This window comes from Convolutriloba macropyga, chromosome 3 (genome assembly GCF_964194025.1).
Source record: "Convolutriloba macropyga chromosome 3, txConMacr16.3, whole genome shotgun sequence".
NCBI lineage: Eukaryota > Metazoa > Xenacoelomorpha > Acoela > Convolutidae > Convolutriloba > Convolutriloba macropyga.
Genome location: NC_134470.1, coordinates 7291923 through 7313057, shown reverse-complemented (window position 1 = coordinate 7313057; position 21135 = coordinate 7291923). Strand labels below are relative to the sequence as shown.

The 21135-nt window shown below is 33.1% G+C and overlaps 1 protein-coding gene across 1 annotated transcript; it reads right to left on the bottom strand.

Annotated features, from left to right (window-relative positions):
- Positions 1–674: 674 nt before the first annotated feature.
- Positions 675–20177, bottom strand: LOC142336819 (uncharacterized). Its single transcript, XM_075385758.1, has 5 exons — positions 20053–20177; positions 11295–11461; positions 8698–8885; positions 7180–7378; positions 675–930 (listed from the first exon to the last, which is right to left on the bottom strand). Exons 2-5 carry the CDS (start codon positions 11451–11453, stop codon positions 817–819), a joined length of 660 nt encoding a protein of 219 aa, XP_075241873.1. The 5' UTR covers positions 11454–11461; positions 20053–20177; the 3' UTR covers positions 675–816.
- Between the last annotated feature and the right edge of the window lie 958 nt (positions 20178–21135).

Below are 21135 nucleotides of genomic sequence, written 5' to 3'. Positions count from 1 at the left end.
CACTAAGCTGAGGTGGGTAGAGGAACAAACAGTCTCAGAACACGTTTTGATATAGTCAATCGTCTATGAGGAAATGACTGATTACTGTTTTCCGACTCTGCCAGCCACAGTACGTTATGAACCCCCTGGCCCAGTTACAGAGCAAGTGCCATTACGTACTAAATATATCGCACATGCGCTTGGGGCGCAAAAATAACCGAAAAGATCCAAGTTTTCAATTTACAACGCCCAGGTTGAGGTCCCAGGTGGACCCCCGTATGCCCAGACCGTCCCAGAAGGAAAGTGTCTATGTCCAGATTCATTTCAGATATTAGGAACTTACCTACAAACTTTACAGAACTTTTATCCAGATCGTTTCAGATATTAGGAACTTCACCAAACTTTACTGTCTGACGTTGCAGATTCTTGTGCGTTCAAAATTTGACTTTGAAAAATGGACGATGGGTGTTTTAATTATTTTTTTGTTCGATTACTACTTTTGTTGGCGAGTATTTTCCGTTTGAGGATATCACGTATCACAGCTGCAATTTTTAGTTGAGAAGATTAGGACGCATTTTTGTAGTCTTCCCTAATACTAATTTAACCATAATCCCGACTCGAATAGTACAATTGAAGCAATAAAAAAATTAGTGGATTAGAAAATTTGCACTAATATTATGGGATGAGGCATTTTTTAAGAGGGAAGTAACGGGTAACGCAAATTTTTTATACGGATAATTATATGATTAATTGAAATGGTAAGAAATGTTTGAACTATATCCGGTGGCAATTTTTAATCTGACTCTAGAGCCGGATGAATTGGTGGTATTGACTGATTTATTTTTTCTGGCTTACAACTCCAATAACAACACTCAGCTTGTCTCTGAAAGTCTGACTGGCCAGAAAGTACAGATAGAAGTTGATAGAATTGTTCAGAGTGAGCGGTATCTCCTGAAATCAAAAAACTGAAACTTCACGATTTGGTATGAAGCTCTGTGAGAGGCTGTTGATAATTATAAGAAATGAATTTTTCGATAGGAAATTGATCAAAAGGGTTTTCACTATCATGAGAAATAAACAATGGAGAATGGATCTTTTCGGTTTGTGAACCCCCCGCCCACCCAGTACGTTATGCCCCCCTCGACCCCGTTACAGAGTACGTGCCATTACATTACAATCATTATGTAAAAATATTGCAAGTGCGTCTGGGGGGTGCAAATAGCCCACTAAGCTGGGGGGCACAAACCGAAATGATCCGGGAAAAATAACTCAAAATGGTTGTGAACAAACAACAGTTGTTGGGGGGGGGGGGGGGGGGGGGGGTACCGCCTTTAGTTAATTTTGAATATTTGCATTGGTGGTGCTGCGATACAAGTCCAGGCCTAACATTTGCTTGTTGGCACCGGCATTTTGCCCAATTTTGTTCCTTCGCAACGGTTTAGAACTTTCACCAATCTCCTTTTGCTACCGTGAAAGAGAACCCACTAAGCTTTAGATATATGAGACATCAACATTGCTTCCTAGTCTGAGCCGCCCCAAATTGCTATTTTTGACTTTTCCTCGTGCTCCTGTGACATTTGGGGACTTCGATTCACTTTGAAATTTACAAATTTTTAGCTTATTACAAGTTTTAGGAGCGCATAGACTTGAAGAAACTGAGAACTAAAATGATTGTCATTTTCGCCAATTTTTTTTATTGTTTTCGTGCATTAAAAAATCTCAGTACAATATTTGGAGAACTTTTTCAAGCAGAAACAGGCGTATAATTAAAATGATGCATATTTTTACGTTTTTCTCAAAAAAACTAAAGTGAAGTGCGCGCAACTAGATTAAACTCCGGTTGCTCAAGTTGAAAAATTTTACCTAATCGGTGGTAATGGAAGCAGAGTTAATGTGCAGAAGATGCTATCTCGTTTAGTATTTTGAAGATTTCCGACTCGAAACAGAGTGTTACCTTTTCTTAATTTTTAATATTTTTATATTTGGCTTCGAGGGCTGTAAGGGCTGCCTAATATCAAAACTGGCCATTGGGGCAAATTTGTGGAATCAGATGCCGTAAAATGTTCTATTGCGACAATGGCTTAGGTAATTAGCCAATTGTTCCGATCCCACTTGTGGCGGGAGGAACTATATACTAAAATGGGTTTTTTTTTGTTCAGACATTTTTGGCCGATCGATATAATCATCGAGGAGAGTTGTGATTAGTATCAATAGAAAGCCCGTCCAGTGTAGAACATGGAAATAAAACATTTTTTGATTTTCGATTTTTAAAGGGAGTTACCGAGGTTTAAAGTTGTGTGAAAAGCAGAGGATATTACCTTGTTTTAATTCACATTTTCCGTATTTTTTTTTCAAATTTTTCGTTAATTATTGGCAAAATATGTTAAAATTGTTAAGGGTAGTGTACTTTATTTTATTATGTCTAAAGATAGGGTATGGTTACTGAGTTGCTCGAATTGTGTTCTTGACGAGAATTAATGCTAATTTTTTTTCATATTTTTTTCCGTCAAAATTGAGAGCAAATACACTTTTTAGCACACTTCCTTCAAATTATCGTCCAGCGTAGAATTCGAAAGAATTCGAAGCAAAACTGATTTATTTGACATTCGTTTTTTGGAGTTATCGAGGATTGAAGTTTTGTGTGAACAAGGGATACTTAGCATGATTTTGTTCACTTTTAGTGTAAATTTTCTTCAAATTGTGATATATTATAATGAAATATTATTTCACGCAACAAAATTTAATAACATTTCACGCAACAAAATAAAACAGTACTGAGCTTAGTAATAGATCAAAGGCGATAAAAAAGACTAGTTCTAGTCTCATAGGGAAATTTACTATAAAAAAAATTCAATTTCGATTTGAAAACATTTTTAGAAAACTTTTCATTTTTTTCTTGGGTCACGTAGACACTACTCTGTTTCAAATCTGGGTTTCTTTGAAGGAAAAACTGATTAAAAGTTGAATGAAGCCCAATGAACAAAAAAATCATTTCAAGGAATTGCTTTGGTTTCTTTTTTGGCGTCGACTCTGACTTTTCGTAATTTTAAATATAGTTTTGATTTTTTTTTGAAGGTTTACTAAGTTTTTGGAGTCCTATGTCTTAGTCTTTTTGACTAACAGTGCAATAGGTTTCTCAATGCGTAATAAAAGAAACTATCTGAGGCTTTCAGTGGACAGCTAATGACGCTTAAGACATTAAAAATGATTTTTCGAAAATTTTCGTGAACAATATCCGATAATAAACATTTTTTTTCGTGAATTATTAGTCAGCTTCACTAATGACAGGACCCATTCATTTCTTTTGCAATTAAAATTATTCTTGTTAGAAGTTTTTTTTGTAAATATTTGTTAATGACTCCAATGCCACAAATTAAAAAAAAATGTGAAAATTTTTTTGGATATTTTCCTAATGTTGGTTTCTCTTGAAATCTGATCACATTATGCTGATACTGAAATTTTTCATTGGATCATCGATGAAAATTTTAAGATCCTAGATAAAGTTTGCAGAGAAAGACGTATGGTTTAAATGGCTACCACACTTTCTTCTCGCGATTCTTTACTGAATTTTTGGTTTTTGCCTGTAATTGTTGTTTTCCCTATAGTAATAAGAGTTATTGTGATCTTTTACTAATTACCTGTGCATGACAAAACTCCTTGTTCTCCAAATGAAGTGTAAGCTCCAATTTAGCTTATTTATTGACTTCCGTTGATTAATATTTAAATTAATGGCTGCTAAGACTTTAAAAACAATTTTTCGAATTTTTTTTTTGAAAATTATACAATCTTATTTTACTTTTCCCCTTTCTTTTCTACTTTAACAAAAATTGTTCTAGTTAGAGGTTTTATCTTCGATGCACGATTTATTATAATTTTTTTTGAAATGCTTTTTCGCAATTTTGTAGTTTCTTTTTGGAATCTTAACACATTATTCTACAATTGATAGTTGCATTTGCATAGAGATGCTTTTCAATTGATCATACATTAAGTTTTCAGAGAAAAACTTATGGTTTAAATGGCTTCGACACTTTTTTTCGCACAATTTCTACCTGATTTTCAGATTTTGCTTTTATTTATCGTTAATTTTATGGTCAAGGGCCTATTGTAATGTCCTATTGATGACTTATGAACAACAAACAATCCTTGTTATCTCATCGAGGCGTCACTTTGCGTATTCATTAATTTTCGTTGAAAGCTATTGAACTTAATAGCGTTCATACTACGGGTTTTCTCAAAATTTTCGTGGTTTTAACGTAGTTGTTCATGTTTGATGATTTATTGGAGTCAAAACGGTAAAAGGAAAATTCCAGTGCTGTTAAAAATTAACTGAAAGTGGAAAAGTTTTTACTGAAAATTTGATTTCTCAATGGCTGCGACACTTTTCTCGCTCATTTTTTTTAATCTGCTGTTTTTGTTTGTTTCTATTTTTTAGATAGCCGTAAAATGTTGACCGGCCCAGAAGTTTGTAATTGAAGATTGAATGAACGATGTAACCCATGTTTTTGCAATTAGAGTTAAATTTTATGATGTTATATATTTTTTTTATTTAAAAGGATTTTTCAACTTTTTCAAGTTTTCGTTGTTCTTTTCGACAGTTTATGTTATTCTCATCATTGAGAGGTCCAATTTAATTGCTTGTATTTTAAAAATCCATATGCCTACTGATACTGTGACGTAACTAATGTTCTGTTTGTCGGACAGTATGCGTTTTCATAAAAGTTATGTGAGTGCTATAGTTTTGTTTCTTTTTCTCTTCCTTTGACACAATCGCGTAATCACAGATCGAAATGATTTTCAAAGGTGGCCCAAATGAATATATTCATTTATTCATTATATATTCATCATAAAATTACATAATATCTATATTACAGCTAATCATTTTAACGGCTTCACTAATTCGTAAATTTGCAAAATTTTTAACTTTTGTTCGTACTCTTCCGTCATTAGTCCATTCCTGTGGCTTAGTATAACCAGAGACAGTTCTTATTGGTTTCACTATGACTTTTTAGTAAATATATTAAGAAATATTTGGTCAAAAGTCAATTATTTTTCAGACATTTGAAATTATTTGTTTGAAAATGCTGATTGATTTTTGAATTTCACCTGATTATTTCTCTTTTTTGTCGACTTTATACCTAGCCTCATTTTTAAAAAAACCAATCTGATGTGTAGTTAGAAAAATTTAAATTTGTGTAGTTAGGTAGTTAGGGTTTTGCCTGATTGTAATTTGGCGTTGTTACTGGGTGCTTTTAAATTAAGATATTGAGTTTTTGCCGTGCCAAGAAGTTTTTGGTTTTTGCTCTTTTTCTGTTGTTGTTGTTTCTTGTAGTCTGTTCAATGACAGATCTCGTTGTAATGAAGCATGGCTTTATTTAATTCAGTGTTTAGTTTGGTTATGTAGCGATTTTTTTAAACTCAAACATCTATTCTTTGCAAAAATGTTAGTCAAAAGACAGACAAGTAAAAAAACTAGATGAGGACGGGTCGGAACATCATTTGCAAACGCACATCAACGAGCCTTCTACTTACTTCCGTGGAAAAGTTTTTGTTTCACCCAAAAATTTTGAAAAAAATTTTTGAAAATTTTCAGCTGAGTTCGAATTGAAGAAACAATTTAAAAGGCGATGTCTGGTGACAATCTAAGAAACTTTAGGCTGCGAATGGCGGTAAGTGACCAAATGTTCTCCATCTTAATAGCACCATTTTAACATAAATTTTCTATTTTCAAATAAAAATGTTTTGAAAAGAAAAATCTATATTTGTTATATCTTAACATAATTTTACGAGGAAGCGATTGTGTAAAAGTAGGAAAAATAGATAATGTTTCAGTACTTTTTATCAATCAATCACTGCGCTTCCTAGTTTTTAGTAAGTTTATTCATCATGTTTTCAAAAAACCATTTAAGCATTTTTGAAAAGCATAATTATATTCATTGGGTTTTAAAACACCCGATGAAAGGCAAGTTTAGCCATTCCATCTTTACACGACTAATTTAAATCAGATGTCAATAGTTTTACTGTTTGTTACTATAAGTCTAAAGCCAGGGTCTGTAACCGATCAATTGTGAGAATTTATTTCATTTCAACCCATTCAAACTGCAAAATATTAACCAGTACATAAAAAGAAAAAAATGTATCCAACAAGAAAGGCGTATTTTTATCACTGCTGTTGTTGCAAAGACCTAATTCAAAGCTGGTTCTTAAAAGTTTTTGCTTGTTTTGCTACGTTGAAAAATTCTGATTTCTCTTCTGAATCAGAAATTGATTCAGAAATTGTTATTCTGATTTTGCTCTGATTCAAAGATTTTCAGCGAAAGTTGATTCTGAATTTTTCTCTGAATCATCGAAATTCAGAATTTGTTCTGAATTATCTGTGATGCAGTACTGTAAACCTAAATTTCTCTGAAATTGTTCTGATTCAGTACTGATATTCTCTCTGGAGGTTAGGTACGGGGTTGCAAATTTTATCGTTTGCGGGTTTCAAAAAGCAGCCTGCTATTGGTAAAAATCAACTAAAAATGAATACAACTCAATCTCTACACTTTCCGCGCTAATATTTTTTCATGATCTTTAAAACAGTCATTTGTAACGATATTGACAACCAGCAGTTATTTTCTAAGTTTTATAAACTGTCAAAAAATACATTTCAGCTCGAAAACAAAATTACTTTTGAGTGTTTTCCCTAAAATACTAGTCAAAAACGACAAATTTTTATCAATGTGGACAAAATTTTCAAATGCGGCGAAGAGGAATCACTTCGGTTTTAAATATCAGTTTGCTATTGAGAATGCTATTGGAAAAAAAAACATTGCAAAAATTATAATTTTTATTTTTCAATCTATCGACGATTGGTTCCCAAAAAGCTTCAAGAGTTGGGGTTTTGTAGAGCTACAAGTCTTTCTTCATTCTGCAGCACGGTTCAAGGTTTTTTTGAACACAATTTGCGGGAACTGAGGTGAATTGGGCTGAAATTAATTTCAACACAAAGCACCCGCGTCTTTTAGCGGTGAATGCCGTGAAAGCAAAGAAAGATATGCGTTTTCTAGTGCCGACATTTTTTTTCCACGCATTCACCAATTTTTTTATTGGCGTTTTTTAGCGTTAAGACCCCGACCCAGGACGTTGTGCAGAGTATTTTGGTCTCGTATATCAAAGAAATTTGGAGTTTTTGAAATTATTTTGATAGCGATTGAGCCTTACCACAGAAACGATCAGCAAGTTGTTCACATCTGGCTCGAATCCATAACTGCCAGTTCCCAATATCACCAGAGCAGAAGCCACACTCATGTTGAGGAGAAAAGCAACAGAGAGAAACAGAAGAGACATGGTCATGTCTCTCTCCCGTTTCTTCCTTTGAAGTTCTTTCTCTGCTTGTTTGTTCCTCACGGCCACCGAATTTCTTTGCCGGGGTCGAAATACCGGTCGAAGTTTTCAATCAGAGTACTTTTTAAAAAAAATGCAATGGAGAAAGACTTTTTATTACCGAGACATTGTTCTGAAACAATCCAGTGGACTCAGAAAAAATATACACCCACGAAGATATGCGATTAATTTATGATGCGGAGAAGACTATAATTGGCTAAATTTTTTTTTCAAATTCAAAATTTTTGTATACATATATTGCTCTCAATTTTGACAAAAATGTATCCTGCAACTCATTCATAAATAATAAACAAGTAAAAAAATTGTTGAAGATTAGGGAAACTCTTTTAGCGGCAACTAGAAAATTATCATACAGTCAGCACTTAAAGTTTCCTAGACATCTTAAACACTTTAGAGCTGAGTTATTAGTTGTTGATATAGTATTCTTTGTTAATGTTTGTCTACGAGCAAATAAAAAAAAAGTTTTTTTGCAAGATCTTTGTAGCTCAAGTATCTTTTATGCTCAATGTTCAGTATTAATCTTCACCCTTAAGTTGTTTCAAACTCTAATTTGGGAAACTTTAATTTGGAAAAATCAATTAGTTTCGCTATAGTTTGACATTTTTGCATAATTATTTAACATTTTTTCACATCACCTCTTCTGAAACATTTATCGTCAGAATATTCAATATCTTCAGAGTATCAATTTCGACAACAGCTCGAGACAACTTCCCTTGCCAAATTAAAATTTGGCCCTCTTCAATCGATTCTGTAGCACAAATGTATCTCCGTAAAGAGATATACAGCCACTAGAAAAATAGCTGACCCCTAATTTTGAAATAATTATCCCATAAGGAAAAGATTAAATTGATTAAAAAAAAAATTCGATCAGAGAACTCAGGAAAGAGATGTAATTGTAAGGTTTCCTAGTATGATGTGTTGGAAATGCATGTGAAATCACTTTTCCTAACAAGAAAATACGGAAGTTCGGGCTTCAGTAAGATAATTGGGAATCCCAGTGAGATAAGTATGAACCGATAAACCGGGTGTAAACAAACATTTTTTTTTACAAAACTCTTATATCCGCTTCAGTACCTATTATTATCGTGACTATGTTTACGACTCTTTAGTAAGTTTTTCCTTGTTCTCTAACCCTAGTCAAAATCGGACCCTTATCTTGCAAGATCTTGCAAGACTCTTGGAAGAATCTTGCAAGATTACGCATCATCTTGCAAGATCTTGCAGGAGTTTTGCAAGATATTGCAAGGTAAACGTTCTATGCAAGATTCTTAGAAGATCTTACAATGTAATCGTTGAAATTCATTCGCCTGACTGAGGAAGCACCTAAAAATCGACCCAGCGTTATTGTTGGTAGTGTTTTCATTCTTGTCATCATTCGCGGCCATCGAGTTTGCCACCGATCTCATTTTGCATAATATGGCCAAAGTTGTGACCATAACTGTCACTAATGGTAAAAGAAGCATCACAACTAGAGTCAACAGTCCAATGTAAGCCTCTGAGCCCCTCGCAATGCAGTAGTTGTCCTGAAAACCCAATTATATTGCCCATTTGAATTTGTTTACTACTTCAAACCCTACAAAAAAAACAAAAGAAAATTTGTTCATTAAATTTTGCGACTAGACATCATATATATGTATCTATGTGGTAATATATTATGGTAATATATAATATATTATCGTGATAATTTTTTTGTGTTAAAAAATATAATGATATATTTGATGAGTGACCATGATTCGGTTACTTCTAAACCACGATCTTTCATAAATTTTTAATTTCCTGTAAACAAAAATGTAGAGGTAAATACTCTTGATGATTGTAATTAAAATTCTAAATTTATCATTTGCAGCGAAAATTGCAGTGGATAATTGATACCCCGATTGAGGTCCTCAGTCCGATATAGTTTCAGATTGCAAGCGGGCTGACTGCTGCGATGGGGGGGGGGTTGGTTGGAAGTTGTCTGTGCATGTGTCTGAGAGGTCTTTCTAAGACGTCTGGCATTAAGCCTGCAAAATCTCTGGACATAAGACGAACAGGTATGTTGATATGCTTAAAAAATACAAAATTATAGAAAAAAACTACGATCATAAATGGATCATCGTATGCTATTGGACGTTGAAAAAATTCACTTTGGATTCAAGCAAAAAGCAACTTTCGAAAAGATATCTGAAGTCAATTAAATTATTCGGATTTATCGTAAAGTTCTCCATTTTTGCATTTTTGCAACCAAAAATACTACCCAGGCTGATGTCCCAGACCGAAACCAGAATATGTCCAGACCGAAATTTTTGCACCCAGGTTTAATTATATTTAAAAAAAGAATGAATTGATTCAAATAAATATTCAAAATATTTTTTGATTTTAGCAGAAAAAACATGCCTTAGAGAGTTTTGCTCAATAATAAGTTTTTTATAAAGTTCAACCCGACTAAAAACAAGGCGAAAAAGTATATCGTGCAGTATTACATGAGATTTGCAACAAGTCAAAGGACCTCATGGGATCTGATGACATTTTGTAAGATCTGTTAGTTCTTCTGAGACAAAATCGGATCATCAGAAAAGAACGAAAAATGAAATTAAATTGAACAAACCGCTGCAGAACCTTTCCTTAATCGCAATCTGTTTTAACTCAACAATTTTTCCTTTGAATTATTACAAATAAATTAATAAAATCATGAAAGTAAAATCGTTTGCCTAAGATTGATTGCACAAGGCGTCAAAAATGTTATAAAAAACCGAAGATTATATTTCATAAAAGCTCTGCCTAATATCCGATGTAATGGTATGATTATCAGCAACAATTTTAATATCTTTTTAATCCTAAGTTCTGAAAAATTACATAATTATTCAATTAGAGAAGGAATTAAATACTATTAAGCTTTCTATTAAGCTTGGCAGGATACAGCTTTTACCAAGCTCTCAGATTTTTGAAAATAACAATTTATCTGTCAGAATCTGACAGATTGGTGCAAGATCATCCGTTCTTGTCTGAGGGTCCTCCAATTCGTGAGTTCAGTCACAGCAAATTTTACTTCCCTAGTTGAGAAGACCGAACGAAAACTACAAATTTGTAAGAAGCCTTCATTTTCAAACGAAAACTTTCAAACGTAATAAAGCTTCTGTAATGGTTTGTTTTGGTATTGTACGCTTCGAACGTAGAAAAAATTCGGCGGTATATTCGGTATGTAAACTTGAGAGATCCTCGGTATCTTCTGTTTAAGACGTAAGAAATTGCCATGAGAAATTGTCGGTAAACCAGTATAGACTTCTTGATTAATTTTGATTTCAAAAATAAAACATGCTTGTTGAACATTGATGAGAATTTTGTTAATTAATTCGCATTAACTCAGCTTTGTCATACGTTCTTGTAAATTTGCAACAAAGTTTTGACGGTTGGTTGCGTTTCAAAACGCCCAATGCCGATAGTTTTTATTGTTCGGTCGGCTGGACTAATCTGCTTTTCAGACCCGGAGCTTGAAAAGTCCTGGTATCTCTCTAAATGATACCGAATTTCTCTTAGGTTGAAAAGCGACAATAACGAATGTGTCTTGCGTTTAAAAACGACGATACCAAATCTTTTGTTATGTTAAATACCAAAGAAAACCGACGATACCGACAAAAAATTGCAGGAAATTTTGTCGTTTTTGGCGAGAAAAAAAACGACGAAACCAACTACTTCCTATGTTTAAAAACGATTTTTTCTCAACTAAGATTACAATTGTTCAACTGCTACTATTGCTATTGAATTGACGAATTTTTCAGGTGATAAAATCCGCTGCATCTGACTTTTATAGTGTATTAGGATTAATTTTAAGGATATAATTTTGGGAGAAAATTGTTCTTTATCAATTCGGTGTCAGTTCAGAAGAATAATGTGTTTGTTTTCCATGATGCCTGTTCAAGTCCTACTTTTTGTTTGTGTTGATTATTAATTACCTCAATATCAACAATGAGAGCAGTTGGCGATGAGATTATGAATGCAACGATTGGAATCGCGATTGATACAACCAGTGCGTATGACCGCTTTGCCCTCTGAAAGTAAGCAATGGGAGCCCAAACAGCTACCACTCTATCCATGGAGAGAGCCACAAGCATGAAGTTGGCTGAAAAACAATGGGGGTGAATGTGTTAGTGTCTAAAACCCTCTCTGCTGAATTCACACGATTTTCTCTTGCGCTAAAAAAATCACACCTTTTTCGTGAACAATGCTTTTCGTGAGATTTCACTCGTGTGAATGAACACTACATGATTTTTAACGTGAATGATCGTAAGAGGAGAGCTATCGATATTTATAGGAATTTTTGCATGCTGTTTTTCAGTCGTTTTCTTGAAAAAAAATCTTGAAATCAATGCGAATATGGATCCTTTTATGAACTCTTAGTCTCGTTTAAGTGGGGAAATTCAAATTACGTCACCTCGGAATTTTTCCCAAAGATCGAAGTAAGCAAAAGTTCAGTTGAATAAAATCATCGAAGATGGACCACCCAAAAAATAACAAATGCAGAGTCGAATAAGTTTAATCGATTTTTAAGCGAATTAACTTTTAGATTTCTAATACGCCAGTACAAAACAATCTAATTATTGAAGCCGATGAACCGTACAGATTTCATTAACAGCCTTCAAAATCAACTGGAATGAAGATTCTTAGCAACCAACTGAAGGCCATTAATGGTTCCACCTTACACATTCAAAATTCATCCTATGAAGCTCTGATTTTCGCCATGGTGAATTTAGGAATTAAGAACTCTATGTGAATTTTGTATTATAACTAAAATTGGTATGCGCTGATAAAAATGAATAATATGAACAATATTCATCAGAGTAAACAACTAAAAAGACAGCTAATGGATAATGTGATATAAAGTGACACAGGACGTTGTTATCATTGAGTCTTGATTAAAAAAATGCAGATATATACACGATGAAATTTTATTAATCTTTATTTGTAACATATAAAGCACAGCACTCGATTTGAATTGGTTAATCACAAATGTTTTGATAAAATCAAGATTACTTCCCACAGCTACTCTTTCTCTACACAAAGAGAAATTACTCACAGTTAATGAAAAAAAAAATAAAGAGTGGCATGTCAAAACAAATTTATTGCAAAAAAGTTGCAACTTTGTTGCAAAACTGCCAAGCTCGACTGCATATTTCAGCTGTTTGCCTACAATAAACTTCAAATTGACAAGTTCTAAAAAATTTAATATGTAGAAAGTCAGAAATGCTATAAGTTCACTATCAATTTTCAAGTAGTTTCTTACCAATATTTTGTTCATTCAAGATCTTGAGCGATTTTCTAAGATTTCCACTATTGGAACCATTTATATACGGTCCAGTAACTATTGGATATTCCAGTGGAATTTCGAAATCTCGTACGTGAAAAATTAGGCTTATTTTTTTGAAAAAAAGTATTGTGGCTGACCGCACAAAAAATTTCAACTCAGTTTAAGTTATCTATTATACACAATGTGTGAAAACTGAAAGATATTTTTGCATTGAATGAGTAGCTATATAGCTATATAGCTATATTTTTTGCTAGCTATATATGTGTTTGTGTGTGCGCATCTTGTCTTCAGTTACTTTTTAGAACTAACTCATTGAAAAAAGGCTTAAATATTCAAAAATTGTGGATAAAATGCGACTTGAAAAAACTGTTTTTTTTTTACAGAAAAGATCAATAAAATAATAATTGATCTCTTGACTTGATAACAGTCTTAGGAAGTAATCTGAATAATTGAACCAAACTGACTCCTTTGTCGTAATTAAAAATTGGTTGTTTTTAAAACCTTCTCATCCACGCCAGAAGAAATCAGATTTGGAAAATTTCTTACAGATGACATCAACCCATGGTTCTTTTATCAATGGAATCCTATTTAAAAAACAATTATTTTTTGCTCTGCATTCAGATGAATGTTTGTCAACCATTTAACCGAATAAATTCAACCAAGACATGGACTTTAAGGAAAGCGCCTACTACAAGGCCGTCATTGGCAGAAAACCAAAACGTGAGATATTATACATATTTAGATTTGCATACCTCAAGGATGACTGTATAATACTTTTCGTATTACTGAAAAGCCCACTGTTATCATCAATATTGCTGAACACGCTTCATATGTCACTTCTTTACAAGTCTACTAAGATCGAAAACAAAAAATTTTCTTGAAATTTTTGAAAATTTTTACCTATGCCATGTAATACTTTTGGAAACAACCGTCGAAAATTTGGACAGTTGTTCTTAAATGTCAACTCAACTGAAATAATTATACAAAATATATTATTTATTTTTGATGAACTCAAAAATTTTGAATATAATTGATCCACTTCCCAACCATTTCAACAATTGAGGGTTTTTTAGACGTTCAGCAATATCTGGATATATCTTGATCTCACGATGAATCCTTATGATAAAAAGTTTTTAGATTTTAAGGAGGCGCGACCTTCTTTTCAAAAGAAAAATTCCGCTGCGTAAATGTTTTTTGTATAAATTACGGACAAAAGTTTTAAATCGAGGCTCAATTACTGACGGATACTGTTTACAATAAACGAGAAATAAAATAGATTATATTATGATATCAGAATCAAGCTCATGGTTTGTCATGGCTCTGACCAATTGTTTTCGTAAAAATTTTATGAATTTCATGCATTCTCTTTTCATTTTCTATGGTTTTTGTAGTTCAATCAATTAGTGTCTCCAATCAAAGACCCAGGTATTTTTTAAAAGGTTTGAAAGAACCTAGATCATTTTTCCAGTTGATATCTAAGGTCTCTTAAGGCTTTTAATATATTTATCCTAAAGAAAATTTCGGTACATTTTTCTTTTTTGCCACTACTTTTTCTTATTTCTCTCAACTACGGGCGCAGTCTCAGTAAAAACAGGCGGAAACCAACTTCCTGTGATGTATAAATTAATGTCGGTAACGATTATATATTCAACTAATGGTTTCTTTATTTTGTTACTACGCGTTTTCAAATTTTCTTTTAGTTTTTATCATAATTGAAAGTTTTACGAGTTCATTTTGTTTCCTTGACCCACTATCTCATTAATGACGAACCCAATTAAAGAAAGGCATCATAGTGTAGTTACACGACGTAGGAAAAAGACATAACTGGGTATGTTATTTGTTTTTATTCAATAGTTTATGCTTTTTGGGATTAGACACAGTTATCTCGCAAAACTTTGTGGGTGCTTGGTTTTGCCTAAGTTTGTCTTTCTTTTCGTTGTTATACGCCATATACTTGATAACAATAGATCTTAATTGCTTCCCCAAGACGTACAACTCAACCGTAGTGAGGATTCCAGTCCATAGCTGTTTGTTTTACTGACATTCAAACTAAATTAAAAAAAATTTATCGGTCTTTTTTTGCTTTTATTTTTGTCACTATGTAACTCAATCTCAATCACTAAAAATCCTAATTACTTTTGTTGTTCAAATTTTTTGCCCGCTTGGTTATCTGTTGTGACTGAGTGCTTCGACCATTTAGTTTTTTAAAAATAATTTTGAGATTTCTATACTGTTCATTTTTTGGGTTGCTATTTCTGTCGTCTGTAAGTATTCCTTTTATAGGGAAGACTCGCTGATGATAAAATGTAGTGAAATTGATGATTTACAGTTTTTGTATGTAACATCTTATAGTTATAGTGCCTTGAACGTGTCATGTTGTAAAATTGTTTGAAGTTTTGGCTAATTCATGATTTTGTTTTTTGTGTGCTCGTGACTTAGTTTCCTTATTAACAGGTCCAATTGGCTTCCTGAAATGTTGAAACGCTTAATTCAACGCTTTTTGTTGTAACCTAAATCTATTGTAATATTTGAAAAAATCTGTTTTCAAAAATAATTTAGGGTTTTTTAGATTCGTCTATTTAAAATTGTTTTTCGGTTAAATTTTAGCTCAGTCTCTGTAAACACAGGTCAAAACCTGTTTCCAGGGAGCTATAATTTATTACAGATTAAGCTTGAAACATTTTTTTCGGCTTTGTGACAACTGTAACAACTAGATTTCACAACACGTTATGGTTTTTTTAAATTTTGGTTTCCTTTTAAGGAGAAGAATTTCAAACCACGACTCAATTAATGACAGATACTGTTCGCAATTAACACGACCCAAAAAGGTTGTATTTCGGTTTCAGAATAAAGCTCATGGTTTTTCATGCCTCTGACCGAATGTTTTTGTAAAAATTTTATGGACTTCTTGCTTTTTCTTTTCATTTCTTGTGGTTTTTGTAGTTCAATGGCTTAGTGTCTCCAATCGAAGATCGAGTTTTTTATTATAAGGCTTGAAATAATCTAGAGATTTTTTAAGTTGATATCTAAGGCCTGTTAAGACTTCGAATATATTTATCTTTGAGAAAATATTGGTGAATTTCTGAACTTTGAAACAATTTTTCTATTATTTCTCCCAACTTCGGACGCAGTCTCAGTAAAAACAGGCAAAAAACAACTTCCTGTGATGTATAAATTAATGTCGGTAACGATCTTTTTTTGATCTAATGGCTTCTATATTTTGATTCTACGTATTTTCAATTTTTCTTTTATTTTTTTTTATCATAAAAGCATACCTTATGAGTACATTTTGTTTCCTTGTCCCAATATCATTATTGTCGAGCCTAATAAAAGAAAGGCATTGTTGTGAAACTGCACAACGTTGGAAAAAAGCATATCTGTATACGTTAATTGTTTTTGTTCTTTAGTTTGTGCTTTTTGGGCTTAGACACAGTGATCTCTCAAAATTCTATGGTTTCTTGGATTTCCGTAAAATTGTCTCTCTTGTCTCTCTCAGATGAAAAAAAAATTTTTTCATCTGTCTCATTTTTGCTTTTATTTTCGTCACCATGTAACTCAACCTCACTCATTAGAAGTCTTATTTATTTTTGTTGACTCAAATCTTTTCCCCGTTTGGTTATCCGTTTTGACTGAGTGCTTCGACATTTTAGTTTCATAAAAAAGAATATCGAGATTTATATATTGTTCAATTTTTGGGTTTCTTTCTGTTGTCATGTATAAGTAGTCCTTTTATAAAGAAGACTTGTGATGATAAGATGGAAGGAGAACAATGATTTAAAGTTTTTGAAGGTAACATTTTATAATTATAGTGCCTTGAACGTTTCATATTGTAAAACTGTTTGAAGTTTTGGCTTCTTTATGATTTTGTTCTTTTGTGGTCTCGTGAATTAGTTTCCTTAATAAAAGGTCCAGTTGGCTTCCTGAGGTGTTGAAATTTAATTCGACCTTTTTTGTTGTAATCCTAAGTCTATTGTAATACTTGAAAAAATCTGTTTTCAAAAATAATTTTGGGTTTTTTAGATTCGTCTTTTTAAAATTGCTCTTCGATCAATTTTTAGCTCAGTCTCTGTAAACACAGGTCAAAACCTGTTTCCAGGGAGCTATAATTTATTACAGATTAAGCTTCAAACATTTTTTTCGGCTTTGTGACAACTGTAACTACAAGATTTCATAAGACGATATGATTTTTTTTTTAACATTTCAAAGGATTTTGGTTTGCTTTTAAGGACATGAAATTCAAACCAAGGCTCTATTAATGACATATACTGTTCACAATTAACGAGACCCAAAGAGATTGTATTTCAGTCTCAGAGTTAAGCCCATGGCTTTTGATACCTCTGACCAGTTGTTTTAGTAAAAATTTTATGGACTTCTTGCTTTTTCTTTTCATTTCTTATGGTTTTTTGATCAATGGCTTAGTGTCTCCAATCAAAGATCGAGTTTTCTTTGAAAGCTTAAAATAATCTAGACATTTTTTTCTAGTTGATATCTAAGGTTTGTTAAGACTTCGAATATATTTTTCTTTGAGAAAAGATCGGTGAATTTCTGACCTTTGCTTCTATTTTTCTATTATTTCTCCCAATTTTGGACACAGTCTCAGTAAAAACAGCCGGAAAACAACTTCCTTTGATGTATAAATTAATTTCGTTAACGAATTTATATTAAACTAATGGTTTCTATATTTTGGTACTACGTGTTTTCAATTTTTCTTTTACTTTTTTTATCATAAATGCATACTTTATGTGTACATTTTGTTTCCTTGTCCCACTATCACATTAATGACAAGCTCAATAAAAAAAGGCATTGTAGTGAAACTGCACAACGTTGGAAAAAAGCATATATGTATACGTTAATTGTTTTTGTTCATTAGTTTATGCTTTTTGGGCTTAGACACAGTTTTTTCGCAAAATTTTGTGGGTTCTTGGATTTCCGTAAGTTTTGTCTTTCTTTTCGTTGTTATACGCCATATATCTGATAACGCTAGATTTTAATTGCTTTTTCAAGACGTACAATTCAACCGAAATGAAGATTTCTGTCTATAGCTGTTTGTTTTAACGACTTTCAAACTAAATTTTTTGAAATTTTTTTTTCATCTGTCTCATTTTTGCTTTTATTTTCGTCACCATGTAACTCAATCTCACTCATTGGAAGTCTTATTTATTTTTGTTGATTCAAATCTTTTCCCCGTTTGGTTATCCGTTGTGACTGGTTATCCGTTATCGAGATTTATATACTGTTCAATTTTTGGGGTTTCTTTCTGTTGTCATGTATAAGTAGTCCTTTTATAAGGAAGACTTGTCGATGAAAAGATGAAATGAGAATAATAACTTGCAGTTTTTGAAGGTAAAATCTTATAATTATAGCGCCTTGAACAGTGTCATGTTGTAAAATTGTTTGAAGTTTTGGCTTCTTTATGAATTTGTTCTCTTGTGTGCTCGTGACATAGTCTCCTTATGAATAAGTCAACTAGCTTCCTGAGGTGTTGAAATGTAGTCTATCAATTTTTGGTTTTGATGCTAAGTCTGTTGTAATTTTTGAAAAAATCTGTTTTCAAATATAAATTTGGGTTTGCGAGCTTCGTCTTTTTAAAATAGTTTTTCGGTCGGTTTGTAGCTAAGTATCTGTAAATAGAGGTCACAACCCGTTTCTAGTGAACTATTTTTTTAACGGTTTTAGCTTCAAACACATTTTTCTCGGCTTTATTACAAATTTTGATTTGAGATTTCATAAAAGTTTAGTTTTTTTTGCAATTCAAAAGATTTTTGGTTTCTTTTTTCAGTTATAACAAAAATCGTTGATCCTATTGGCTTTGAAATTTTGCGCAATCGAACTTTGCATAATGGCAGGTCTAAGTTGCTTCCTATGTGGCTATAAAAGAACATTTTAGTGGTTTCAGTTGATATTTATTGACATTAATAACTGTGAAATTAATTGTTTTCAAAAATGGAAAAGTATTTTTTGAACTTCACACCTATTTGCTGTTTTTGTCGATCTGTTAAACAGTGGCATTGGGGACAGGTCCCATATTTTTTCCAATGACGAATAACTTAAATTGTTTTGATTTTTATCTGAGGCTAGTTTGATTTTCAGGTCGTAAATAATGTTTGTTGTTTGATTTTTTTGTCCTTTCTATTATCAACACTTTTTTTATCGGCTATGGCCCGGCATTATCGTATTTCATTGGTTGTTTATTGAAAGATGTGTATTTTTATAGAAAGTTTTCAATCTCTTCATCATTTGGTAGCCAAATAAGTCAAGAATGTGGATGAGCGGGTCAGAACATTATGTGAGTACGCACATTACCGAGCCTCCTTGTGTGGATCTAAAATAATAGGTGATTAAAATTTTTTGAAACTTTGTATCCTTTCATTTCATATAATTATCTAAAACAAGCACAAAAAATGGCCGAATAAATTTTGAAGCACGAGAAGAAAAGTTGGAAATTAATTATATAACCGCATTGCGTGAAATTTTGCACCAACTTTTTTTTCGAGATTTCAAATAATTGTAAACTTCTTTTCAACAATTGTTTCAAAGTTTCAAGGCTTTTGTAGATGTGTCACGTTTATGTTTCTCAGCAAAAGAAAACGATCATCCAGGATTGACTTTTTAAGGGTATAATTGAGGGTATAAAGTTGGCTCGGGGTTAATACAATGTACTCTCTATTCTCATTTTTGAATTTGAAACGGAAAACAAACAACTATGTTTTTCTCATCGTTAGAATAAGAGTAGATCTCAAAACACGAAATGAATCGGAACTTGATGTCCAGTGTTCCCTACAAGGTGGTGTCCTTTGAGTGGCGAATCGTTTTTCTTCTTAGTAAGCAAAATATCAAAAATTACAGTGAGCATAATGGCTGCAAAGCGCTTGAACTGTGGTAAGGGTGCTGAAAGATTGAGAAGTTGGTTAAAATGTTTTGTGAAATAGTTTGAATACAGTGAACGCCGTTTAAGCTGCGAGAAAAAAAACTACTCAATTGGATTAACCGCTACTCTAGTTGAAAAATAATAAAGTTTCTAAATATTGAAAAATTTATAAATATTTCCAAAAAAGATCCATTATTTTAAGAAATTTTTACAAAAATTCCGAAACTTTTGCATTAATCTGTTTAAAAAATGTAATTTCTTGTCTTAATTTAGAAACAGTTTGTCGCAGAAGTTACCCGATACCCGAACGCGAGAATCACACAAGTTTTAACCCCCCCCCCCCCCCCCCCGCACATGCTATTTACATAGTAAAGTGCTATATAACAACACATAGTTTGTATCGGGGGGAGCATAATAACCATTTTTTAGGGGAGGGGGCAGAATAGCTCGCAAGGTTGTTATGAACTTCTTAACGCCAAAAGGTTAACCTTTGTTAATACTAGATCACTGGAATGAACTGCATGAAATTTTGTGTCACCTGAAATAGTTCCGAACCAGGCAGAGAACCCCTGAACCTTACAGACGACACGATAGACATGCACCCAGTCAATTCCGAAAAGAGACAAAGCCGACACCACAACTCCTGACCTCACGAGGTTTACCAAATCAGCAATTGCCAAGCTACGCATGAACAAATTGCCCGAAGAACCGTCCTTTTCTCCCATTTTGGTAGCTGTGGCGTAGGTGAGAATGTTGCCAACGAACCCAAAAATAGCGATGAATGCTGAGACACCATTGATAGCCCGGGTGCCTGTCGAGTAGTAGTCTGCTATAATACTGTCGGGGTCATCGGTGACCAGAATTGTGTCGTTAATTACCTAAAATTTCAGGACGACGAAGAACGAATCATTACATACACATAGTGTTAAATTCCTGATTGCGTCATTCGACCATATAGAGTGTTCCAATGAAATTGAAATAATGTACGTTTCAAAAATGCAGCCCAAATTTAGTTGTGTGACCGTGTACCGCTCTCATCAGACCATTTCACAGGCCATTTGCCCTCTGCTCAGACCGTAGCGCGGCCATTGTCCAGACCACCGTGCGGCTCAAGCGTTTCCCAGACCATGTAATTTGGGTCGCATCATGCCACCGGTGTGCGACCCAAATGGTCTGATCAGGGCGGTCTAGGGTCGCAAAACTAAGCCTGGGAGTCCACAGAGCTCATTTACAAGCTCAATTGCAAGTTTTTGTGTTTTTCAAACGTTTGATTGTTTCAAGTTTATGGGAGAGAAATTATTTCAAACTGACTTCAATATGCAACAAAGTTGTCACAACAAAAATCAAGACTTAAAAAAATTTTAGGTCTTTTTGCTAGCTACACTAAGTGCCGATTTTGTAATTGTTTCTTTTAGCAAAGTTCAAGCTATCTCGCCATGGCAACTGTAATAGGTCATCGGTTAGCAAGTCACTTTGACAGTAGAATTAGGGAATTTATCATATCTAACATCGACTTAAAAGTTTACACAAGATTACGAGTTCTATGTTTAAATTTCACTTGCGGCTAAATGTAAAGGAAAATTTTCAAATTGAGTTCTTTAAAATGTCTTAAATCGAATCA

What these genes read in the sequence shown, in the direction of transcription:
- LOC142336819 (XM_075385758.1), bottom strand. Translation starts at nt 11,453, where the DNA reads ATGCTTGTGGCTCTCTCCATGGATAGAGTGGTAGCTGTTTGGGCTCCC. An exon ending in ACTACCAACAATAACGCTGG is followed by an intron (nt 7,379 to 8,697) that starts GTCGATTTTTAG and finishes ACCCCGGCAAAG; the next exon opens with AAATTCGGTGGCCGTGAGGA. An exon ending in ACTTGCTGATCGTTTCTGTG is followed by an intron (nt 931 to 7,179) that starts GTAAGGCTCAAT and finishes TTTTGATTTCAG; the next exon opens with GAGATACCGCTCACTCTGAA.